At 39.9% G+C, this 23,995-nt stretch overlaps 1 protein-coding gene across 1 annotated transcript in view; it reads right to left on the minus strand.

Moving 5' to 3' along the window:
• Positions 1–3,024: 3,024 nt before the first annotated feature.
• The window catches only part of LOC309568353 (uncharacterized protein), a gene marked incomplete at both ends in the record, with an annotated part of 123,557 nt that continues 102,586 nt past the window's right edge, over positions 3,025–23,995 (minus strand). The window contains 9 exons of the mRNA XM_082274016.1: positions 3,025–3,216; positions 5,008–5,256; positions 5,370–5,651; positions 8,046–8,170; positions 9,710–9,817; positions 16,129–16,288; positions 18,794–18,919; positions 19,030–19,311; positions 22,337–22,461. Coding sequence (XP_082130142.1) covers positions 3,025–3,216; positions 5,008–5,256; positions 5,370–5,651; positions 8,046–8,170; positions 9,710–9,817; positions 16,129–16,288; positions 18,794–18,919; positions 19,030–19,311; positions 22,337–22,461 — 1,649 coding nt within the window. The remainder of the gene's footprint in view (positions 3,217–5,007; positions 5,257–5,369; positions 5,652–8,045; positions 8,171–9,709; positions 9,818–16,128; positions 16,289–18,793; positions 18,920–19,029; positions 19,312–22,336; positions 22,462–23,995) is intronic.

Raw genomic sequence — 23,995 nt, forward strand, 5'->3', positions numbered from 1 at the left:
CGCTAGAACCAGACAATGACAACCACTCCTTCCATTAAAGCCTAATGCTGGCCATACCCCAGCCGAAAAATTGTTCAAACTCATTTTCGAAAAACGAAAAATCGTCCATGAGAGCAGACAATCGTGCCATCACGTAATGACCGAATTTCGAACGATAAATCGCTCAGTCGACATAAATGAATCAGTTTTTCGTTCAGTTTGTCACATATGCCGAGTGCAAACAATTTGGGTGAGAAACACATTAACCTCCCTGGCGGTATGATTATGTCAGGAATTCTGTACCAAAAGCGGTACAATTTTTTGCATGGAAATTTGGCGTTATGTATTATAGGCCTACAATTCTTAGTAATTACTGACTTAAACCTGACCAAAACAAGACTCTAGTAGACATCCCAGATGTGATAAATTTGAAACACAAACGCATGAATTATAATCTAATCAATAATATAATTTTATTATATAATATATAATATAATAATATATAATATTATTGATTAGATTATAATTCATGCGTAATATATATATATATATATATATATATATATATATATATATATATATGTATATATATATATATATATATATATATATATATATATATATATATGTGTGTGTGTATATATATAAAAATGTATATATATATATATATATATATATATATATATATATATATAATATAATTTTATTATATATGTATATATATATATATATATATATATATATATATATATATATATATATATATATATATATATATATATATATATATATATATATATATTATATTATATATTATATAATAAAATTATATTATTGATTAGATTATAATTCATGCGTTATATATATATATATATATATATATATATATATATAAAAACGTATATATATATATATATATATATATATATATATATATATATATAATATATATAATATATATGTTATGTGTTTGTGTTTCGTGCAACGTTTGAATTTCCCTCCCAGTTCCGCTCCCATGCAGCATTGCTGCTGCAGGAAATGGAACCAGGAAGTCATCACACCGACGGAGGACTGGCGGGGATCTCGGCTGGCGATCACAGCAATGGGAGATCATCGCTGGATCGCCAGGAGAAGGTAAGAGACAGCGCTGCACACTCTGCACATCTACCCTGAGCGTGACTCGGGGATACCGATAATAGCATGGAAAATCCACCCCGAGTCACGCTCGGGGATACCGCTAAGCAGGTTAACCTTTCAATTTATCGTTCGTTCGGCAGAAGTTTACAAACTGTTCCTTCGATTTTCCGGCTCTGAAAAGTTAAAACAAATTTTCTTATTGTGCCCATTAACTGGACGAAAAACGAACGAACGGACCAAATGACAGATTTTCGAACAATTTTTTGGGCTAGTGTATGGCCAGCATTAGCATCATAGGTGGAGACAGAATCTGTTGGAGCAGCTGAAGATTAGGATTCTTTGTAGATCGTATATCAGTAAGAAGATCTAAGGATTCCTCATGCCTAGTTTATACTACTTTGAAAAGTTGCTTAAAAATGTATGTTACCTGAAGACAATATGAAAGGAGAGGTATTAGTTGTGGAGCGTGTGGTGAAAGGTCCAGGTGTAGTTGTCAATGGAATGTCCGTAGAATTTTCATTTTCTGTAGATTCATCCAGGAAGAAAAAAAACACACCTTAACATTAATAAATAGAGAAGCCTCCTAGCCCGCCTACCCCATTCTGGTCTTGGTGAACAGGCGGGGGTCAAGAAAGACAAATGTCACGTTTTCTGAGAATATTTTGCAAATATTCCTTTTAATTACAGCTGAATTTCCTCAAAACGTATTATTAACCTGTTGCTGACCGCCCGCCGCAGTTATACGGTGGCAGGCAGCCGCTCCCAGGCGAATCGCCATAGCTGTACGTCGCTCGGTCTTGGAAGTCTAGGGGGCAAGCGCACGCCGCCACCGCCGCGCTCCCACCCCTGCTCATCAGTGGGGAAGCCAATGCAGTGGGCAGGCGGCTCCGATTGCCACCTGACCCCCACGATCGCTCCTCGCTGAGAGAGAAGAACGGTCGGCTGTTGTAAACACAGCTGACCGTTCTTCTCTCTGGAATGATCACAGAACCCCTATGATCCTTCCATATAGGAACACAGGTCTCTATAGTCATTTCAGAAGCCACGCCCCCCACAGTTAGAATCACTCCCCTAGGCTCACATTTAACCCCTTGATCACCCACAATGTTAACCCCTTCCCTGCCAGTGTCATTATTACAGTAACAGTGCATATTTTTAGCACTGATTACTGTAGTGATGTCACTGGTCCCCCCAAAAGTGTCAAAAATGTCAGTCAGGGGTCCTATCTGTCGGTCGCAATGTCGCAGTCCCGCAAAAAAAAATTGCAGATCGCCGCCATCACTAGTTAAAAAAGTAAAACAATAAAATTGACATATATCTTTCCCGTAGTTAGTAAACGCAATAACTTTTGTGAAAACCAATCAAAATACGCTTATTGCGATTTTTTTTACCAGAAATACTGTATTTTCTGGCATATAAGACTACTTTTGAACCTCAAAAAAATCCCCCAAAAATGGGGGGTCGTCTTATACGCCGAGTATAATATCTCCAAGGTAACCTAAGTATAACTATTACCGGTAGATGAAAATTAGGGGGGTCGTCTTATACGCCCAGTCGTCTTATACGCCGGAAAATACGGTATGTAGCAGAAAACAAATTGGCCTAAAATGTTAAAAAATTTTGATTTTTACATTTTTTTTTTGAAAATTTCATATAAAAATAAATGTGAAAAATATTGTTATTTTTTCAAAATTGTCGCTCTTTTTTTGTTTATAGCGCAAAAAATAAAAATCACACAGATGATCAAATACCACCAAAACAAAGCTTTATTTATGGGGAAAAAAGGACGTCAATTTCATTTGGGTACAGCCTCACACGCCCGCGCAATTGTCCGTTAAAATCACGCAGTGCCGAATCGCAAAATAGGGCCTGGTCTTTGAGCAGCCAAATCCTCCGGGGCTAAAGTGGTTAACACAGAGTTAAACGTAGTGGAACCTCACCTGCTATTCCATTGACATCTTCTGGATGTAGTTGGTCCACTTTAAATGCCCAACGTCCGGTTACATTGACGTTGCTTGTAGATGATAAATTGGCAACAGAGAGTGTGAGGGATCCTGGGAGTGTGTAGTATCCTGTCCCATAGCCGCTGTTCAGCCCAGCCTATGCAGTTCAAGAACATGTATAAAGAATTGTCTATGCAAATTACACTGAAATGTTTACTGTATTACCTTTATTTTAGGGCATAAAATCCATGTTTTAGCTAGAAAAGGGACTTTGGCAATAAGCGTTCTTTAAATGGTTAGCTATTTAAATAAATAAAAAAGCAGCATATATGTAACACATTGCAAGATGTGTCTTTGGCACAAATATTCTATTAATGTTGGCTAATCATTCCCCAAGTACTTTGGTTACTATACCAGTTTACCAACAAAAACTGATCCATGTATGGCTAGCCTTACTCTTGGATTTCTTTGCAACCCTATAAACAAAGCAATGGACTGTTGACATGGCTATGTTCACCAACAAATTAATTAAGCATCAAGTCATCGCTAACATGGTTAAAGGAGTTGTAAAGGCAAAAGGTTTTTTTATCTTAATACATTCTATACATTAAGATAAAAAGCCTTCTGTGTGCAGCAGCCTCCCAGCACCCCCTAATACTTACCTGCGCCCCCTCTCTATCCAGCGATGTCCATGAGTCACTCGGCCATCTGGGACTCTCCCTCCTGATTGACTGAGACACAGCAGCAGCGCCATTGGCTTCCCGTTGGCTGTCAATCAAAATCCGTTAGTTAATCAGGAGGGGTGGGGGGGGGGCGGGACCGAATGGCAGCTCCGTGTCTGAATAGACATACAGAGCTGCAGTTCAGCTTGGGTTCCCCCCATAGCAAGCTGCTTGCTGTGGGAGCACTCAACGGAAGGGAGGGGCTAGAAACAGCAAAGAGGGACCCGAGAAGAGGAGGATCTGGGCTGCCCTGTGTAAAATCACAGGGCAGGTAAGTATAACATGTTTGTTATTTAAAAAAAAACAAAAAACTTTACAGTCACTTGAAGAGTCGGTTCACACTGGGGCGACACGACTCTGTACTACTTCGGGGGCGACTTGTGCATTACCATGCACCACGACTTCGGAGCGACTTGCAGGGACTTCACATAATGGAAGTCTATGCAAGTCGCTCCGAGGTCACCCTGAAGTAGTACAGGACCCTTTTTCTAAGTCGGAGCGACTTGTGTCCCTCCTATTAGAACGGGTCCTGTAGCGGTCAATGGACCGCGAGGGAGCACGACTTGTCAGGCTGAAAAGTCGCCTGACAAGTCGCGCTAGTGTGGGCTGGCTCTAAGAGTTGCTCCAGTGATAAGCAAAGCCATGTGATCACTAAGGCCCTGTTCACACCTGAGCGTTTTTCAGCCCATAAAACGCTCAACTGTGAAAATCCAAAACGCACAACAATCAAAATCACATTCATTTCAATGGCCCCCTGTTCACATCTGAGCTTTTTGTCCCCTGAAGCAAAACGCCTGCAGCTCAAAAAAGTACAGGAGCTTCTTTTTGGGCTGATCAAGAGCTGTGTTGGTCCAATAGTAATGCATTAAAATGCAGTTATCGACGTTTCAGGGGCGATTTTTCAAACACACAGGTGGTCTCCACCCCTTTTAACACATCCATTTTTTTTTTAAAACGCCCAACAAGCTCTCATAAAACGCTCTAAAAATGCTCATAAAACGCCCAACAAACGTCAGAGAAATGCCCAAAACACGCTCGAAAAAAACGCCTACAAAAACACTCAAAATACACCTGAAAACGATACGCTCAGGTGTGAATGCAGCCTAAATGTTTCTAAATGTGTTTCTTTACAGTGCTTAGCTCATAAAATGATCATTCTTTGAAACTCCTCAGGGAATTGAAAAAAAACAAATTGCTGTTCAAGCACGATCAAGTAATCTGCTCACCAAAGCCAAAGGTCCACCTTTGGATGGACCATTCATATGCATACTTGGCCAGTGAATATCTTCTTTAAAAATTTCCAGTGAATTTAAAGCTTGTAGTTTAAGCAATAAGGGGGAAATGCTCACCAATGTCAAAGGTCCATTTTGGTAGTAACCATTGGCATAAATACTCGGCCACTGAATATCATCGTAATTGTACAGAAGGAAGGTCTGATTTCCATCGGTACTGAGGATGGCCTGAAATGTGTTCACCTGTAAATACAACAAAGAAATGTTGAAGACAAAACCCCTGAAAGACATATTAAAATTTAGAAAACAACAATTGCTGCAACTTAAAGAAAAAGGCATTATAGTAATATATTTACCATGTTTGTTGTAGAGAGAAAATACGCAACTCGGTGCCATGTGGCTACAAACACCCACTGAGCTGTGAAATTCACAGCATGGAAGTAAGTTCTGATATCGGAGGTGGCCCGGGACAGAAGAGAGGGATCGGTGCTCTCACGGTAATATATATCACCCGCTAATCTATTATCTATATCAGCCCAGAAGATAGCCAGGAATGGATTATCAGATGCAACAGGAAGAGCTTGAGGCACATATTGACCGATTGGTGAGCTGAATGATAACAGGCCATTATTATTCACCTGTGAAGGAGAAAATTGGGAAGAATTATTTTGCACCCACAGCAATATACAGTACAGGAATGGTAGCTAACATAAGTATTTAACCACTGGACAGTATAAATAAAAGTAAAGTCTCCTTTCAAACCTGCAAATGAATTGTTTTTTTTGTTAATTTTAAAAGCATGTTTCAGAAATTAAATTCATGTGGTCGCCCCTTGGGCCGGGGGCCATTGCCTTCGTAAGCCGGCCAGTAGACGGATGCCGGTGGAGGCGATGGTTGCGCCTGGGGTTTCCTACATGCTTGGGTACCCTTTTTTATTTTTGTGTGACACGGTAAGGAGAGATACTCTCTATAGCAGTTGCTTGGGCCATCCTCTCTGCTATACATATGCTATACCAAAAAAGTGAAAAATAAAAATAATCCCACCTAGCAGCGCTCAACTCAGAAAAGTGCACACAATATATGTGAACAAAATAAACAAACAATTAAATCAATAAATAAATATATATACACACTACACTACTCCCAGGATCCCTCACACTCTCTGTTGCCAATTTATCATCTACAAGCAATGTCAATGTAACCGGACGTTGGGCATTTAAAGTGGACCAACTACATCCAGAAGACATCAATGGAAATATAGGTGAGGTTTTACTGTGGTAATAAAATAAATATCATGTGAGCAGATCTAATTTCAACAGAAAGTTTATTATTATTATTTATGTTAATATATATAGATCTATCTATCTATCTATCTATCTATCTATCTATCTATCTATCTATCTATCTATCTATCTATCTATCTATCTATCTATCTATCTATCTATCTATCCATCCATCCATCCATCCATCCATCCATCCATCCATCCATCCATCCATCCGTCTGTCTGTCTGTCTATCTATCTATCTATCTATCTATCTATCTATCTATCTATCTATCTATCTATCTATCTATCTATCTATCTATCTATCTATCTATCTATCTATCTATCTATCTATCTATCTATCTATCTATATATATATATATATATATATATATATATGTATGTATATATATATATATATACACATGTGTTCAAATAATCACTGAAAATCCAATCCCAAAATTAATTAGTGGACAATAAATCAAGTGAAAAAAATCAGTGGGAAAATTACAGTGAAACACACATGGATAAATCAATGTATAACTAAAAGTCCAATAGTAGGAAAACTAAAAGTCCAATAGTAGGAGAATAGTGATATGTGATGATCCAGTGAGATTCCAGTGTAAGCTGAACAGAAACACACCAACAAAGTGTCCGCCACATTTTGTGCTCCACTCCCCTCAGCTAGAACACCTACCCCCACTTTTTGCCCTCCACTCTCATGGATAGGACTGATAACGCTTTGGAATGTGCACCACTGCACAGGATATAGGGAATAATGGATCCTTGGTGATTCTCAAGATGCCGCTCCACATAAATTGTTCCGGACGCGTGATGTACCAGCATTCGGGTCCAGGACTCTCCGGTGAGACACCGCCGCTCACCTGATCAATCACAAGGCATGTCGTATGGCCACGTCCCTGACGTTTCGTCACTTACTGACTTTTTCAAAGCCCCTTACATCACGCGTCCGGAGCAATTTATGTGGAGCGGCATCTTGAGAATCACCAAGGATCCATTATTCCCTATATCCTGTGCAGTGGTGAATATTCCAAAGTGTAATCAGCCCTATCCATGAGAGTGGAGGGCAAAAAGTGGGGGTGAGTGTTCTAGCTGTGGGGAGTGGAGCACAAAGGTGGCGGACACTTTGTTGGTGTGTTTCTGTTCAGCTTACATTGGAATCTCACTGGATCATCACATATCACTATTCTCCTACTATTGGACTTTTAGTTTTCCTACTATTGGACTTTTATTTATACATTGATTTAGCCATGTCTGTTTCACTGGAATTTTTCCACTGATTTTTTTCACTTGATTTATTGTCCACTAATTAATTTTGGGATTGGATTTTCAGTGATTATTTGAACACATGTATATATATCTATTTATTGATTTAATTGTTTATTTTGTTCACATATATTGTGTGCACTTTTCTGAGTTGAGCGCTGCTAGGTGGGATTTTATTTTTCACTTTTTTGGTATATTGTTTGTTTTTTAGCAGCAGCACAATCATTTAAATATTTTTTCTGATGCAGGATCAGCTCATTAGCGCAGGAGCCTGCTAAATATACATATGCTATAGCTGATGGAAGGATGTGAACTAAATGCTCCACTGACCATGTAGGTTCATATCTCGCTGTTTACCACGGATGGCTATTATTTGGGATCCGATGCTATGTATTGTTAATATCCCTGTTTGTTTTGCATACGTTTAAATAAAGAATTTGAAAAAAAAAATGTAATTCACGATATATGATACATGATGCTTACATAAAGATAAGAGTAATTTCTTCCAAACAGGGGAATATGTCTGGAGGAATATATTATTGGAGATCCTCCATCAAGTTCCTTTGGATTTACAGTGTCGATAGCGGATCCATATGGGTAGAGAAGATCTAAAGCAAAGATCAAAGATCATGTTATGCAATATCAAAAGAATATAAAGAAATAACCATTAATTAGGAAACAGCAGTGTTTCACCGCTGTTTACAAATGTGAGCTTCTTTAAGGAGGGGCTGGAGGGACTTTAAAGGGTATCGTCTACTGACCAATAGTATAAGAAAACAAACCAAGTAGAGCAAAATATCAAAATTTTATTACATACAGAAAAATTGTTTAAAATGTAATGTCAAAAAAATGTGCATAGACATTACGGCATAAAAATGCATATATAACTTGAGGACAGCTACATGGTATATAGTATACAGACTACATCAAACATGAGACATAGTAAAAGGTTTTAAGGTGGGTTCTCTAAAGGGACTCGGCACAGTTGGGAGTTGGACATAGTTTGACATTAATGTTAAAATCCTTGACATGTTTGATTACTCAGAATATTATGCTTACCATGTCTTTGTTTTACATTTAGTACATGTATATGATACCAATTTTGCACCATCTTTCGCCCCTGAAGAAGTGGGTTTCCGTGAAACATGTCGGGCATCCTAGGCACTACAGCAGCTACAATTATCTGAGTATGCTGTCTAGTCAGTGAGGGCATTATTTTTTCATATGTCTCATGTTTGATGTAGTCTGTGTACTATATACCATGTAGCTGTCCTAAATTTATGCTGTATATTTATTTTTATGCTGTACTGTATATGCACATTTTGTTGACATTACATTTCAAACAAGTTTGCTGTATGTAATAATATTTTGAGATTTTACTCTACTTGGTTTGTTTTCCTATACCAGTGGTCTCCAAACTGTGGCCCAGGGGCCAGATATGGCCCTTTGCTTGCTTTTATCAGGCCCTTGAGGCACTGTTCCATCCACTGACAACAATAAAGGTTCACAAATTCCCCCCCATTGACACTAATGAAGGTGCACAAAAAATTCCCCCCCACTGACACTAGTGAACAGGCACAATTCCTCCCAGTGACCCCAACAATGGGGCACAATTCCTCCCAATAGGGCCCAATGACACCAATGATGGGACACAATTCCTCTCAATGATACAAACGAAGGGCCACAATTCCTCCCACAAACACCAGTGATGGGGTACAATTCCAATTCCTCCCACTGACCCCAAAGTTGGGGCTTTGCTTTTTCCCACTGATGTCGGAACCTTTTCCTCTTCCAATTGCCACAGTCCGGCCCCCCTAAAGTCTAAAGGACAGTAAACTGGCCCTTTGTTTAGAAAGTTTGGAGACCCTTGTCCTATACTATTGGTCAGTAGACGGTACCCTTTAAAGTCCTTCCTGCCCCTCCATTCTTTCCCATACCATACCTAGCATTCAAAAGAGCCATTACCCGGTCAGGTAGAATTTGAGTGTCAAACATTGTGGATGCAAGATCAAAGATCTTACCCCAAAATAAGGTCACAATTGGACAATACCACCAAGTATGTAGGTGTGTGACTTGTGTCTTTTTTCTACCAGAATAATTATGTAACTATATACTACTTTAACTAGTTCCTCATGACTTTCTGTTACCTGAAGACAATATGAAAGGAGAGGCAATAGTTGTGGAGCGTGTGGTGAAGGGTCCAGGTGTAGTTGTCAATAGAGTGTTCGTAGAATTTTCATTTTCTGTAGAATTATCTAGGAAGAAAAAAGAAAACTATAAATTTGTACTCACAGCGGCCTCCTAAACCATCTTCCCCATTCTGGTTTTGATTAAATGGAATGATACACAACATGTCCTCTGAGAATTCTTTGAAGATAGTCTTTTTATTATTAGCTTAATTTTTTTAGTAAAAAAAAAAAAAAAAAAACAAGGCAGAAGTAGCAGGTGGAACACATGCTAGAAGTTTGTGTGGCGTTCCTCTGCTCATACCCTCGGTACACCATTGTATCAGAGTCTGGAGCTTCTGTCTTTTACTCTGTCTGGGAGTTTTTTAGACACGCAGGATTTACATATATACTTTTTATTGTCTTACCGAAGCTTGTTCCTGATTTTTTTAATAATGCGCTTTACGGAATTCACTATGAAGATCCTATTTTCTTTATATCTACATCCTAACCCACTGAGCTACTCGAGATACAAGAGGAAGGAGTAGAGGTAGGACGTATCCAGACGCCACTGATACATTTTTTTTTTTTTTTTAAAGCCCGTGGTGTGTGAAACACACTCAAAAGACTTACACCCGGTGCATAAAAAAGTGCACACACGCAAACGTGAGACACACAAAAAGTGCACAAGGCGTACACATGGCCCTCCTCCGAAGAGGAAGGGCCCTGACCCTGATCCCCCGGGGCGCGAAGCTCCTGACAGGGACTGAGGTACTCACTTTGGTCCACCCAGCCGAAGCCGGGCAGACCCCATTCTTCAGGGGGACTGCCGAAACAGCCCACCCCGAGTACTAGGTGGGGCTCCCCCGAAGGGAGACCCCATGGGAGAGGGCGAACTAAGCCAGAAGGCCATATCCACCCCCTCCCAAGACTTACAGGGCAGGCCCGAGGACCTACGCCATCAAAGTCGTGCAAAAGTGCTCAACCAAAAGGGACAAACGTGACAAACAACAAAGAAAAACAGAGTGGGGAAAGGGGAAGTGGAGAAGTGCAGGGTAGTGCCAAAGTGCAAGACCTTGGCAGGCCCCCCGGCCAGGAATAATAAATTCCTCTGGTGTTGGCCAAAAGGCCCACGCCAAGAGGCAGGTGCTTGAAAAAGTGTGATGGTGCAGTGACCAAGGTGCCACAAAAACTAAGGTGAGCTGCCCCTCACCAGTGAAATTGAGGCACCCCTGGGCTGCCACCCCAGGGGCACGTACACCACGGGCTTTTTCGGTCTCAGCCCCTGGCCAGACCCAGTGTAGCCCTTCCTGTTAGGAGGCCAGGAATGCAAACAGCTCAGGGAGAGCCCAACCTCGAGGGTATAGAAAATGGCCCCCTTCTAGCCAAATTCACCCAAGAGGAGGGCCCTTCCCCTCACCATCCGCACTCCCACCAATTACATCCAGGAGCAGTACTAACCGGTTGACCACGCCGGCTTTCTCGCTCCCTTCAAACTGACAGGGGCGGACCCATTCAAATCAGGAAGGCATTGGAACCATCCGGCTTTCTCTGGTTTGGCCTACTCCGGTCCTCCAGTTACGCCCAGAGCGCCCCGGTTAACTTCGGCCACCACCGATACTAACCTTCCGGCTCCATTCCAACACTGATAAGAACAGATACTACACTTGATCTTAGCCAAAAGGCAGAGTAAGCTGTCTGCCCATATCCCCATTATGGGCAGGCAGTTAGACGCCACTGATACATTGGTCCACCTGAGCCTGTGTGATCCCCCTGCCGTAAGGCAAGAGAGAATCCATTCTGTCTGGTGAGTTTGACTTATATCCCCCGTGCACTCGCGGTGACTTTGGCTTCCACTCTCTGCATGACATAAGGTTAAGCATCTCCTCTGGGACCACTACTTCTTCTCCCTTCTTTATTTCATCAATCCACTTGGACTATGTTATGACAATGGACTTTTTCAATATGAACTTTTATTGCTAAAATTGTGTTTTTTGCCACTGCACATTTCTGCTATTGCATCTTATTGGCCCATGGTGGCATTATTATATATATTTTTTGTGATTATACACACACATATATATATATATATATATATATATATATATATGGAGACGGATTTTGAGGATTCACACTCCTGGGACTGGCATCTCGGATGTCATTGGGACGCTGTGCATGAACTTTTTCCTCCCTTGCATATATTTATTTGTAGTTCATTGATTTTGTGGACTATGTAGCGCTGCTAGTGTGTCATTATAGGTAGTGCTATATGCCGTAATACCTAATGTATACACCTTTTTTGCATATTGTTTACTGTATAGCAGCTGCTTAGTTTAGGTTTAATTAGGTTGAGCGCCGGGTGAGCAAGGTTTTATGGTTCTTTCCTTCTCTTTATCTTGCTCCCATCTGTGTATATATATATATATATATATATATATATATATATATATATATATATGTATATATTAGTATATTGTTGGAGGCAGCATGTAGTTTTACGTGTTCTAATATCAGGTGTTTCTGGATGGTTGAAACCTGATTACACCTGTCCTGGAATGCCAGCAGAGCAAGGTTACCCAGCAGGATATTCCTGCCAAGGAGTCATAAATGGGAATTCATATCCTCACAGGATGTTCTTGCATAGGCCTCATGTTGTGAGCTATGAGAGTAGAGGAGCCTAAGATAAGACCTCCTGGGGAGGCTATACCAACATCAAAGGCCAGCTGTTACTGGAAGATGACCCGGGTCAAAAACAGTGATTCGTGGACAGATCGCACCCCTAGTGGGAGAATATAGCATGCTTCCTGGAAAGATGAGATACTTCCTGTTGATTAGGAAGGGTGGCATCTTATGAGCTGTCATTGGACAAGCAGACAGTGGGTGTTTATGTGGGTGGTATCTGAGTGGACTTTTTGAAAGCAATCGCCAGCTAGAATTCTGTCTCTTGGCTCTTGTGCTGCCCTTTTGTCCTTTTTGTGCGCTTGAGACCAACTGAAAGTTATCAAACCCTGAGGATGGATATGTAAAGTATTATCTGTGATTGTTTTGTCTTATATGCTCTGTAGTATCCTTTTAGTGTTTTATGTTAGCATTTCTACTTTCTTTATGATAAATTAGATCCTTGCTTATTTAACCACTTAAGCCCCGGAGGATTTTCCTGCTCAAAGACCAGGGCCTATTTTGCGATTCGACACTGCGTGATTTTAACAGACGATTGCGCGGTCGTGCAGCACTGTACCCAAATGAAATTGACGTCCTTTTTTTCCTCATAAACAGAGCTTTCTTATGGTGGTATTTGATCACCTGTGTGACTTTTAATTTTTGCGCTATAAACAAAAAAAGAGCGACGATTTTGCAAAAATAACAATATTTTTCACATTTTTATATATGAAATTCCCCCCAAAAAAATGTAAAAATCACAACTTTTTAACATTTTAGGCCAATTTGTTTTCTGCTACATATGTTTGGTAAAAAAAATCGCAATAAGCGTATTTTGATTGGTTTGCGCAAAAGTTATTGCGTCTACTAACTATGGGAAAGATTTATGTAATTTTTATTGTTTTTTTTTTTTACTAGTAATGGCAGCGATCTGCGATTTTTTTTGCGGGACTGCGACATTGCGGCAGACAGATCGGACCCCTGACTGACATTTTTGACACTTTTGGGGGTACCAGTGACATTACTACAGTAACCAGTGCTATAAATATGCATTGTTACTGTAAACATTACACTGACAGGGGAAGGGGTAGACTTTATTAGTGATCAAGGGGTTAAATGTATCCCTAGGGGCTTGATTCTAACTGTGGGGTGGGGTGTGATGTAACCACAGAGACGTACGATCCTACATAGCAGGATCGTATGATCTCTGCAGTTAGATCAGGGAGAATGACAGGCGGCTTTGTTCTCATCAGCCGTCTGCCTTTCTCCCTCTCCAGTGGGAGATCGCGAGTGACCGGCGGACATCGGAGCCGCCGGTCACTCGCGTGGGGATGTTAGTGAACGAGCGGGGGCGGGAACGAGCCTCCGGCGGCGCGCGCTCGCCCCTTAGAGGCTCGTAGGCGAGCGACGTAGCCCTACGTAGTTTTGCCTGTAGGGGGCTGACTGCCGCAGTAAATAGTGGTGCGGCGGTAGGCAAGCGGTTAAGTAGTGTGTTTATTTTTACAGCTAGCATTGTCATTGTACCCTCCATTAATCTTATCAGAGCTTTGATAGACTATTATAGGAATGGACAAGAGAATACATGTTTATAATAAACAGGGGAGGTCCTAAACCACCTCACATTTATTTAATATATTTATACATTTATTAATTTATATTTGATATATTTATTGGTATAATCACTGCACTTTTTACACACAGTAAAGGTTTCTTTCACGAGTATTCACCTACAAAGGGCTATTGATAGGATAACATTAAGTTAGTATCACTGGCTTGATTGTCCTTTAACCTCCCTGGCGGTATGATTCTTTTGGATTTTAGGTGCTGAAAGCGGTACCATTATTTTGCATGTAATTCTTGTGAATGAGCAGTCCAAACCAACTGTATATGTATATATATATATATATATATATATATATATATGTATGTATACATATATTATGTATACATATATTATATATATATATATATATATATATTATATATATATATATATATATATATATATATATATATATATATATATATATATATATATATATATATATATATATATATATATATATATATATATACGTATATATATATATATATATATATATATATATAATGTATACAGTTGGTTTGGGCTGCTCATTCACAAGAATTACGTGTATATATATATATATATGTGTGTGTGTGTGTGTGTGTGTGTGTATATATATATATATATATATATATACTGTATATATATGTATATATATATATATACATATATTTACATAAAAAGTACAGTAAAACTGCAGGAAAGGGCACTGGGGGGCAATGTAATGTGATTTTATTTTATTTTGAACGATATCAGTGTGTTTGGTGCATTTTACATTTGAATTTGCCGCCGGACGTCACGTCGCCGGAGACGGAAGCCGGGGCTCGCAGACGATCGGGAGAGAGCTCCGCCGCTGCACACCGCTCGCAGTCTTCGCTGGATCCTGGAGAAAAGGTAAGTAAAACCTCCTCCAGCATCCAGCGATCTTCTTAGCGCTACCCCGAGTGTGACTCGGGGTTACCGCTTTTGGCACTAAAATCTTACCCCGAGTCACACTCGGGAATACCGCTAGGAAGGTTAATCTTGCACATGTTCAATTAAGAGCATATATTTTGTAGCAATCACTGTGTTGCGGGAGAAGGTACACCTCTACCCTTTTCCTAATTGGTTTCATTATTTTAGAATGTGTTATTGACGTGACTGTAATCACTATGGCGGTTCAGCTAACAAAGGTTATTTGTCTTAATTTTACTCTTGAAAATACACAGTAAATTATTTTATAAAATAAATCAGTTTATTCATATTAATCCTATTAATGTGTGTTAAGAATTCTAAATGTATGTTGACAAAAAGTATACAATGATTCTCCCTTAAATTAGTTCAGGTGGCAATTCTAAAAAAAACAATATTTTTCACTTTCTGCTATATAACATTTCCAAATAAAATAAATTGTAAAAATCAAAATTTTTCATCCTTTTGGGCCAATTTGTATTCTGCTACATATTTTTGGTAAAAAAAAAAATCCCATTAAGCGTATTTTGATTGGTTTCCGCAAATGTTTTTGCGTCTACAAACTCAGGGAAAGATTTATGCCATTTTAATGTTTTTATTTTTTTTACTAGGAATGGCGGCAATCTGTAGTTTTTAGCGGGACTGCGACATTGCGGTGGACAGATCGGACGCCTAACTGACATTTTCGACCCTTTTTTTTGGGGGGGGGGGGGGGGCAGTGACAGTACTACATTAATCAGTGCTAAAAATATACACTGTTACTGTAATATTGACACAAGTAGGAAAGGGGTTAACCCAGGGGCGATCAAAGGGTTAAGTGTGAGCCTAAGGGGTGTTTTCTAACTGTATGGGGGAGGGACTTGTGGAATCAACACAGAGACCTGTGATCCTAAATAGGAGTAACACAGGAGCTTTGTGTTCATTTCAGAGAGAACAACGGTCTGCTGTGTTTACAACAGCAGACCATCGTTCTCTCTCCACAGGGAGCGATTGCAGGTGCCCGGCAGGTAATCACCGCCGCCATCCCCATGGATCGGTTTCCTTGCTACCTAATGGGGGTGTGAGCGTGCTTCCGGCGGCGCACGCACTCCCCCAGGAGTGCCCCCGCGAACCGACGTACCTATACCTGAGCCAGCCTGCCACAGTATATCTGCAGGGGGCGGTTGGCAAGGTAATACCAAAAGAGTTAAATATAGTGGAACCTTACCTATATTTCCATTGACGTCTTCTGGATGTAGTTGGTCCACTTTAAATGCCCAACGTCCGGTTACATTGACATTGCTTGTAGATGATAAATTGGCTACAGAGAGAGTGAGGGATCCTGGGAGTGTGTAGTATCCTGTATCGTAGCCGCTGTTCAGCCCAGCCTAAGCAGTTCAAGAAAAAATTTTAAGACTTGTCTTTGCAAACTACAATCAAATCATCACTGTATAAACTTTATTTATTGATACTCCAGTAGGACAAAACAGTCATGTTTTAGCCAGCCAAGTAATTTTGATGACATGTTCCTTAAATGGTTATCCAAGTATGGAAATAAAATACAGCTTAAAGTGTTACTAAACCCAGGAGCTTGCAGTCACTATATCTGGTCTCCCACAGTCAGGGGGAGGACTGGGCCAGGGGGGCAGGGGGGCAATTCCCCCCCCCCCAGGCTTTTCTGATGCCCTCTAAAAAGGCTGCACCACTCCTGCCACAGACATGCCTAAAGGATTCCTGGTGAAGAGAAGTAAAATGTCCCCGCTGCTGACCTACTGAGTGTGGGATGAAGACAAGGACAGAGCGCAGACCTCCCCCCCCTTCCCCCAGCATGGATGGTATAAACTGTGTCTGAGCAGAGGCCATTTCCATGCCCCACTGGAGACTCTCCTTCCCCAGGCAGCCCCAACTGAGCTGTCCCAGCTCCCCCAACTGCCCGCTGATGGCCAGGTCAGGAACCTGGCTTCGGTCGGTAACTAGAGAGTACTTGGAGTGGAGCTTCCACCTAGAATGGGGGTCAGGAGGGCCACTGGTTGATACTCGCCCCCTATCGGTGATATCGGTGATAGGTGAACAGAGAAGCCAAACACCACATGTGAAAGGAAGCAAGATAGAAGCACTGCAGCAAGGAGGAGCAACCAGGACCACCCGGACACGGACGGCTGGGACCCCGCTGGACATCCATTATATAAGCTCTACTGACCCACTTGTCATAAAGCATTGGGGGTCAACACCATCTGGTGAGTTTGAATTACCTACCTTATAATACAGCTGCACGGAGGGTGACACCACTATTGGACTGATCGTTTTTTTAACACCATCACTGAAGCTAGAAAACTTCGGACTATTTGGACACTTATCACTTTATTTTCACCAACTTTTGCACCAGAGTACTTATGAACTAAAATAATTTAAAAACCTTTTCTACATATTTTTTACTATACATATGTTTTTATCATATGTTTTTTTATACTCATTATTGATGCTAATTTAGATACAATTGATTTATTTTCTTGCTATTGATTGCACATATAATGCACTGTTTAAGCACTTTATAAGGGTGGATGCTGAAAGGGTATATGCAAATTACCCAATACAGATAGGTAGCTGAAAGGCTATCTATCACGGGTTTAAGAGCCATTGTTCTTTTGTAATAATTTTATAGCCTCGCATAACTTTGATTTGACACAACACCCATCACATACATCGCATCATTTGGTTTTCAAGATATGCGCTGTGGGTAGTATTACATTTATTCCAACCCTAACTCTTTGTTTATAAGCAAAGCAACGATCTGTTTACATGGGTTTGTTCATCAACAAAGCAATTGTCAACGATGTCATACCTAACACGGTGAACAATGGCTCCACTAATAAACAAAGCTATGTGATCATAATTGTCATCACAGTTTCCAAATATGTTTCTTTACAGTTCTTAGCTTATGAAATGATACTTTTTTGAAAGACCCTAGTGAATTCAAAACACAAAGCAAATGAAAACCATGTCATCACTATAATAGTCCACAATAGCTCAGTAGATAAACAAAGTCATGTGATCACAGTACGACAATCTCAGTATTTGCGGACGATTCTAAAATAAGCAGGGCAATAACTTCTACACATTGTGGGAACCTTGCAAAAAGACCTGAACAAAATAATGGGGTGGGCAACTACATGACAAATGAGATTTATTGTTGAAACATTTAAAGTAATGCATTTGGGGCCAAAAAAACGAACGGTTGTGGGCACCAGTCCTCAGGAAGGATGTGCTTGAACTGGAGAGAGTCCAGAGAAGGGCAAGAAAGCTAATAAAGAGACTGGAGGTTCTAAGCTATGGGGAGAGACTACAAGCATTGAACATATTCTCTCTGGAGAGGAGACGCTTGAGAGGGGATATGATATCAATGTACAAATACCACACTGGCGACCCTAGCCAAGGGAAAAAACTATTTAGTGAAAGGGAATTTAAAAAGACACGCGGCCATTCACTAAAGTTGGAAGAGAAGCGGTTTAACCTTTAAAGGGTTTTTTACTGTCAGAGCAGTAAGGAATGAAATTCTCTTCCACAAGCAGTGGTGTCAGCAGGGAGTGTCCTGAGTGGATTCAAAAACTTGTAGTTCAGGAATAAAGAGATCTGCTCACCAAAGCTAAACGTCCATCTTGGGAGTAATTATCCCAACTCATACTAAAATCCCCTAGTGAATTCAAAAACAAAAAGCAATTTAAAACCATACCATCGCTAACATAGTGAAGAATAGCTCTGTAGACAAACAAAGCCAAGTGATCACAGTTTGCAACTTTGTTTCTTTATAGTGCTTAGATCATGAATTGACACTTCTTTCAAATTCCTGAGTTAATTCCAAAACGTGTAATTCAGGAATAAAGAGACCTGCTCACCAATGCTAAATATCCATCCTGGGAGTAATTATCCAAACTCATACTTGGCCACTGAATATCTTCATAATTGTACAGAAGGAAGGTCTGATTGCCATCAGTGCTCAGGACAGCCTGAAATGTGTTCACCTGTAAATACAGAAAATAATTGTTCAAGTATAAACCTATGAAAGACATTTTTAAGGTTATAAAACAGCCATTGTTTCAGCTTAAGAAAAGCATCATGGTAATAACCTCACCTTGGTTGTTAAAGATCCAAAATACGCAACTCTGTGCCATGTGGCTACAAACACCCACTGAGCTGTAAAATTCACAGCATGGAAGTAAGTTCTGATATCGGAGGTGGCCCGGGACAGAAGAGAGGGATCGGTGCTCTCACGGTAATATATATCACCCGCTACCGCATTATTTATATCAGCCCAGAAGATAGCCAGGAACGGGATTCCAAAAGCAACAGGAAGAGCTTGTGGTGTATATTGGCTGATTGGTGAGTCAAATGATAACAGACCATTATTATTCACCTGTGAAGGATAAAATTGAGAAGAAAACAGTTTTAGCCACATGTAGCGTTGTATAGTTTTTGAGGAATGACACCTAATTTTTAAAAAAAAAGGAACAGACCAGTATTATTCACCTGTGAAGAAGATTGAGAAAAACAAAACCATATTTCTTTAACCTCCCTGGCGGTATGATTCTTTTGGATTTTAGGTGCTGAAAGCGGTACCATTATTTTTCATGTAATTCTTAAGAATGAGCAGTCCAAACCAACTATTTACATATGATTTTTTTTTACTGTGCGTTCTTCTTTATAACATCTCGGGTATGATAAAGTTTGAAACACAAAATCATAAATTATAATATATTAAATAACTATAAATAAGTTAAAGTATGTATGTATATACTGTATATATATATATATATATATATATATATATATATATATGTATATATGTGTATATATATATATATATATATATATATATATATATATATATATACACGTGTGTATATATATATATATATATATATATATATATATATATATATATATATAAATAAATAAATAAATACACATGTATATCAATAAACTGCAGTCATTGAGCATGGACTCCCATATTGTTGAGTGGATTAGGCAGTGGCTGAGTGACAGACAACAAAGGGTTGTAGTCAATGGAGAACATTCAGAACAAGGTCATGTTACCAGTGGGGTACCTCAGGGATCTGTACTGGGACCAATTTTGTTTAATATCTTCATAAGTGATATTGCAAAAGGCCTCGATGGTAAGGTTTGTCTTTTTGCTGATGACACAAAGATATGTAACAGGGTTGATGTTCCTGGAGGGAGACGCCAAATGGAAAAGGATTTAGGAAAACTAGAAGAATGGTCAGAACTCTGGCAACTGAAATTTAATGTGGATAAGTGCAAGATAATGCACCTGGGGCGTAAAAACCCAAGGGCAGAATATAGAATATTTGACACAGTCCTGACCTCAGTATCTGAGGAAAGGGATTTAGGAGTAATTATTTCAGAAGACTTAAAGGTGGGAAGACAATGTAATAGAGCAGCACGAAATAAGTAGGAAATAAGAGGTATAAGCAGTAGAAAGAGAGAAGTGCTTATGCCGCTGTACAGAACACTGGTGAGACCTCACTTGGAGTATTGTGCGCAGTACTGGAGGCCATATCTCCAGAAGGATATAGATACTCTAGAGAGAGTTCAGAGAAGAGCTACTAAACTAGTACATGGATTGCAGGAAAAAACTTACCAGGAAAGGTTAAGGGACCTTAACATGTATAGCTTGGAAGAAAGAAGAGACAGAGGGGATGTGATAGAAACTTTTAAATACATAAAGGGAATCAACTCGGTAAAGGAGGAGAGCATATTTAAAAGAAGAAAAACTACCACAAGAGGACACAGTTTTAAATTAGAGGGGCAAAGGTTTAAAAGTAATATGAGGAAGTATTACTTTACTGAGAGAGTAGTGGATGCATGGAATAACCTTCCTGCAGAAGTGGTAGCTGCAAATACAGTGAAGGAGTTTAAGCATGCATGGGATAGGCATAAGGCTATCCTTCATATAAGATAGGGCCAGGGACTATTCATAGGATTCAGATATATTGGGCAGACTAGATGGGCCAAATGGTTCTTATCTGCTGACACATTCTATGTTTCTATATATATATATATTTATATATAAATTTACGTGTGTATATATATATATATATATATATACAGTATATATACATTGTAAGGGGCTGGCTCGGTAGCGGGTGTGGATGACCCCTTGGGTGGGTTCGCTACACAGAGAGACAGCCGTGGAGTGGTTGAAAACAACGGTCTATGGTTTATTCTTCCAATTTGCTGGAAACAAATGAAAGCATCCAAACAGCATAAATCAAACAAACATAAAATAAACCCTGGCCACTTGGGGCGTCTACCTTCACAACACAGGAACCTACCTATGGTGTCTGTCCCAACCTACTGCTGGGCAGACACTGCTGGTCATACAGCAGAAAACCAATAGTCTATTTATTTTCTTTTCACACAGAAAAAGTCAACACCACCTCACCTTCAGAAGTCTCTCAGCTCACTGCTCTCCTTAACGCACAAAGCCTCAGGATGCAGCAATCAGTAGTTATCCTCTGGATAAATTATAGAGGCCTTAATTGCCTCATTCTGAATAGCTGAAGCTTTCCAAAGTCCTTAAACCTTTCTGGCTACCTCCGCAGCCGACACCTGATAGTAATTGGTGAATTGTCGAAACATGGCAGAAATGTATCTCCCGTCTGTGACAACACCCACAGATTTACCTGACTTCCTGTCACAATATATATATATATATATACGTATATATATATAAATATATATATATATATATATATATATATATATATATATATATATATATATATATATATATATATATATACATACGTATATATATATATATATATATATATATATATATATATATATATATATATATACATACGTATATATATATATATATATATATATAGTACAATAAAACTGCAGGAAAGGGCACTGGGGGGCATACTAATGTGAATTTATTTTATTTTGCATTGTATCAGTGTGTTTGGTGTGTTTTACATTTGAATTTGCCACCGGTTCCACCCCCCTGCGAACGTCACGTCGCAGGAGACAGAAGCCGGGGCACACAGAGGATCGGGAGGAAGATCCGCCGCCACAAACCGCCGGGATACATCGCTAGATCCCGGTGACAAGGAAAGTAACCTCTCTACCAGGATCCAGCGATCATCCGTCCTTTTGGCACTGAAATTTAACCCCGAGCCACACTCGGGAATACCGCTAGGAAGGTTAATGTAGACTTATCAGGAAGGGAACCTAATTTGTTAATAGAGGGTGGTGAGTGTGCACATTAAGTCTATAGTTAACCTATAGTTGGAGCCTGATTTTGAAATGACATATACTGTATGTGTATATATATATATTTTTTTTTATAAACACATTTTGGAAATAGAAAATGTATGTAGAAAAAGATTTTGTTCCAGCAATATACTCACATACAGATAAGAGTAATAACTTCCAAAAAGTGGGATGTTTCTGGCAAGAATTATTACTAGAGATCCTCCATCATCTATTTTTGGGTTGATAATGTCAATAACGGGTCCATATGGGTAGAGGAGATCTGAAATAAAGAAATATAAAATCCCTTACAGCCACAAATTAAATCATATTAAAAATGGAAACCACCTACTATATAGTAAAATAACAGCGGGTGGCATCTCCTCTTGTTCTGGGCCAACGTCATATGACGCCAGCCCAGTCCCATGGTGATCACGCTCCCGTGGAAGAGGGTGGATGACGCGGCTCTTTATCCATGTGATTGGCTGTGTCCAATCACAGCCGGTCACATGTAAATGAGGAAGTTCCATTTTTCGGCTTTCCTTGTCTCACACTGACAGAGTGTGAGGCGAGGAAAGCCGATCAGCGGCATCTCCTCACAGGGGAGACCTGTACATATAACCAGGGCACTGGTCATCAGTGCCCAGATTATCAGTGCAGCCACAGCAGTGCCCATCAGTGAAACCAGTTAGTGCCCATCAGTGGCACCAATCAGTGCCCATCAGTGATGCCAGTCAGTGCTACCTTTTAGTGCCCACTAGTGCCTGCTCATCAGTGCTGCACCTCAGTGCCCATAAGTGCTGCCCATCAGTGAAACCAGTCAGAGCCCATCAGTGACACCAATCAATGTCTATCAGTCACACCAATCAGTGCCCATCAGTGATGCCAGTCAGTGCTGCCTTTTAGTGCCCATCAGTGCCTGCTCATCAGTGCCACCCATCATTGTCAATCAGTGCTGCCAATTAACGCCCATCAGTGCCACCTATCCGTGCTGCCTATCATAGCCAATAAGTGCCGCCTATCAGTGCCCATCAGTGCCACCCATTAGTGTCCATCAGTGTCGCCTATCAATGCTCATCAGTGTCGCTTATTAGTGATCATTAGTGCCACATATTAGTGCCTCCTCATTAATGCCACCTAATCAGTGCCCATAAGTGCTGCCTCATCAGTGGGTGTTAGTAAAGGATAATAATTTACTCATTTACAAAATTTACTGACAGAAACTGAGAAAAAAAATTTTTTTCCAAAATGTTCCGTATTTTTTTATTATTTTAGCAAAGAACAAACTACCCAGGGGTGATTAAATACCTCCAAATGAAAGCTTTATTTGTGTAAAAAAGATGATACGAATTTCATTTGTGTACAGTGTTGCATGACCGTGCAATTGTCATTCAAAATGTGACAGCGCTGAAAGCTGAAAAATGGCCTGGGCAGGAAGGGGGTGAAAGTGCCCGGTATTGAAGAGGTTAATGTAAAGGATGTGAAAAAATACTTTGCAGTGAGTTCAAAAGTTAGTAAAACGGCTGTAAATCCTTACATTTGTTTTATTTATTTTTTTAAAGCAAGCAGGGAGAGAACCAGGTTTTGAATTAGTATCAGCCTATTGCAATTTATCTACAACAGAGCTCAGAAAGGCAGAGGGAGAAGCAGTCTAATGATCCAATCAGTTGTGTTGCATTGATCATATGCTAATAAGGAACATGCAGAAAGGAGAATAGAGCAAAGTTACAGAGAGATGAGCATATCAGTCTGCTGCTTCTTCTTCATTGTTCATTCACAGCCTGAAGAAGGAACATGATTTAGTTGTATTACTTGAT

This window comes from Pelophylax lessonae, assembly GCF_965119305.1.
Source record: "Pelophylax lessonae genome assembly, chromosome: 12".
NCBI classification, from domain to species: domain Eukaryota; kingdom Metazoa; phylum Chordata; class Amphibia; order Anura; family Ranidae; genus Pelophylax; species Pelophylax lessonae.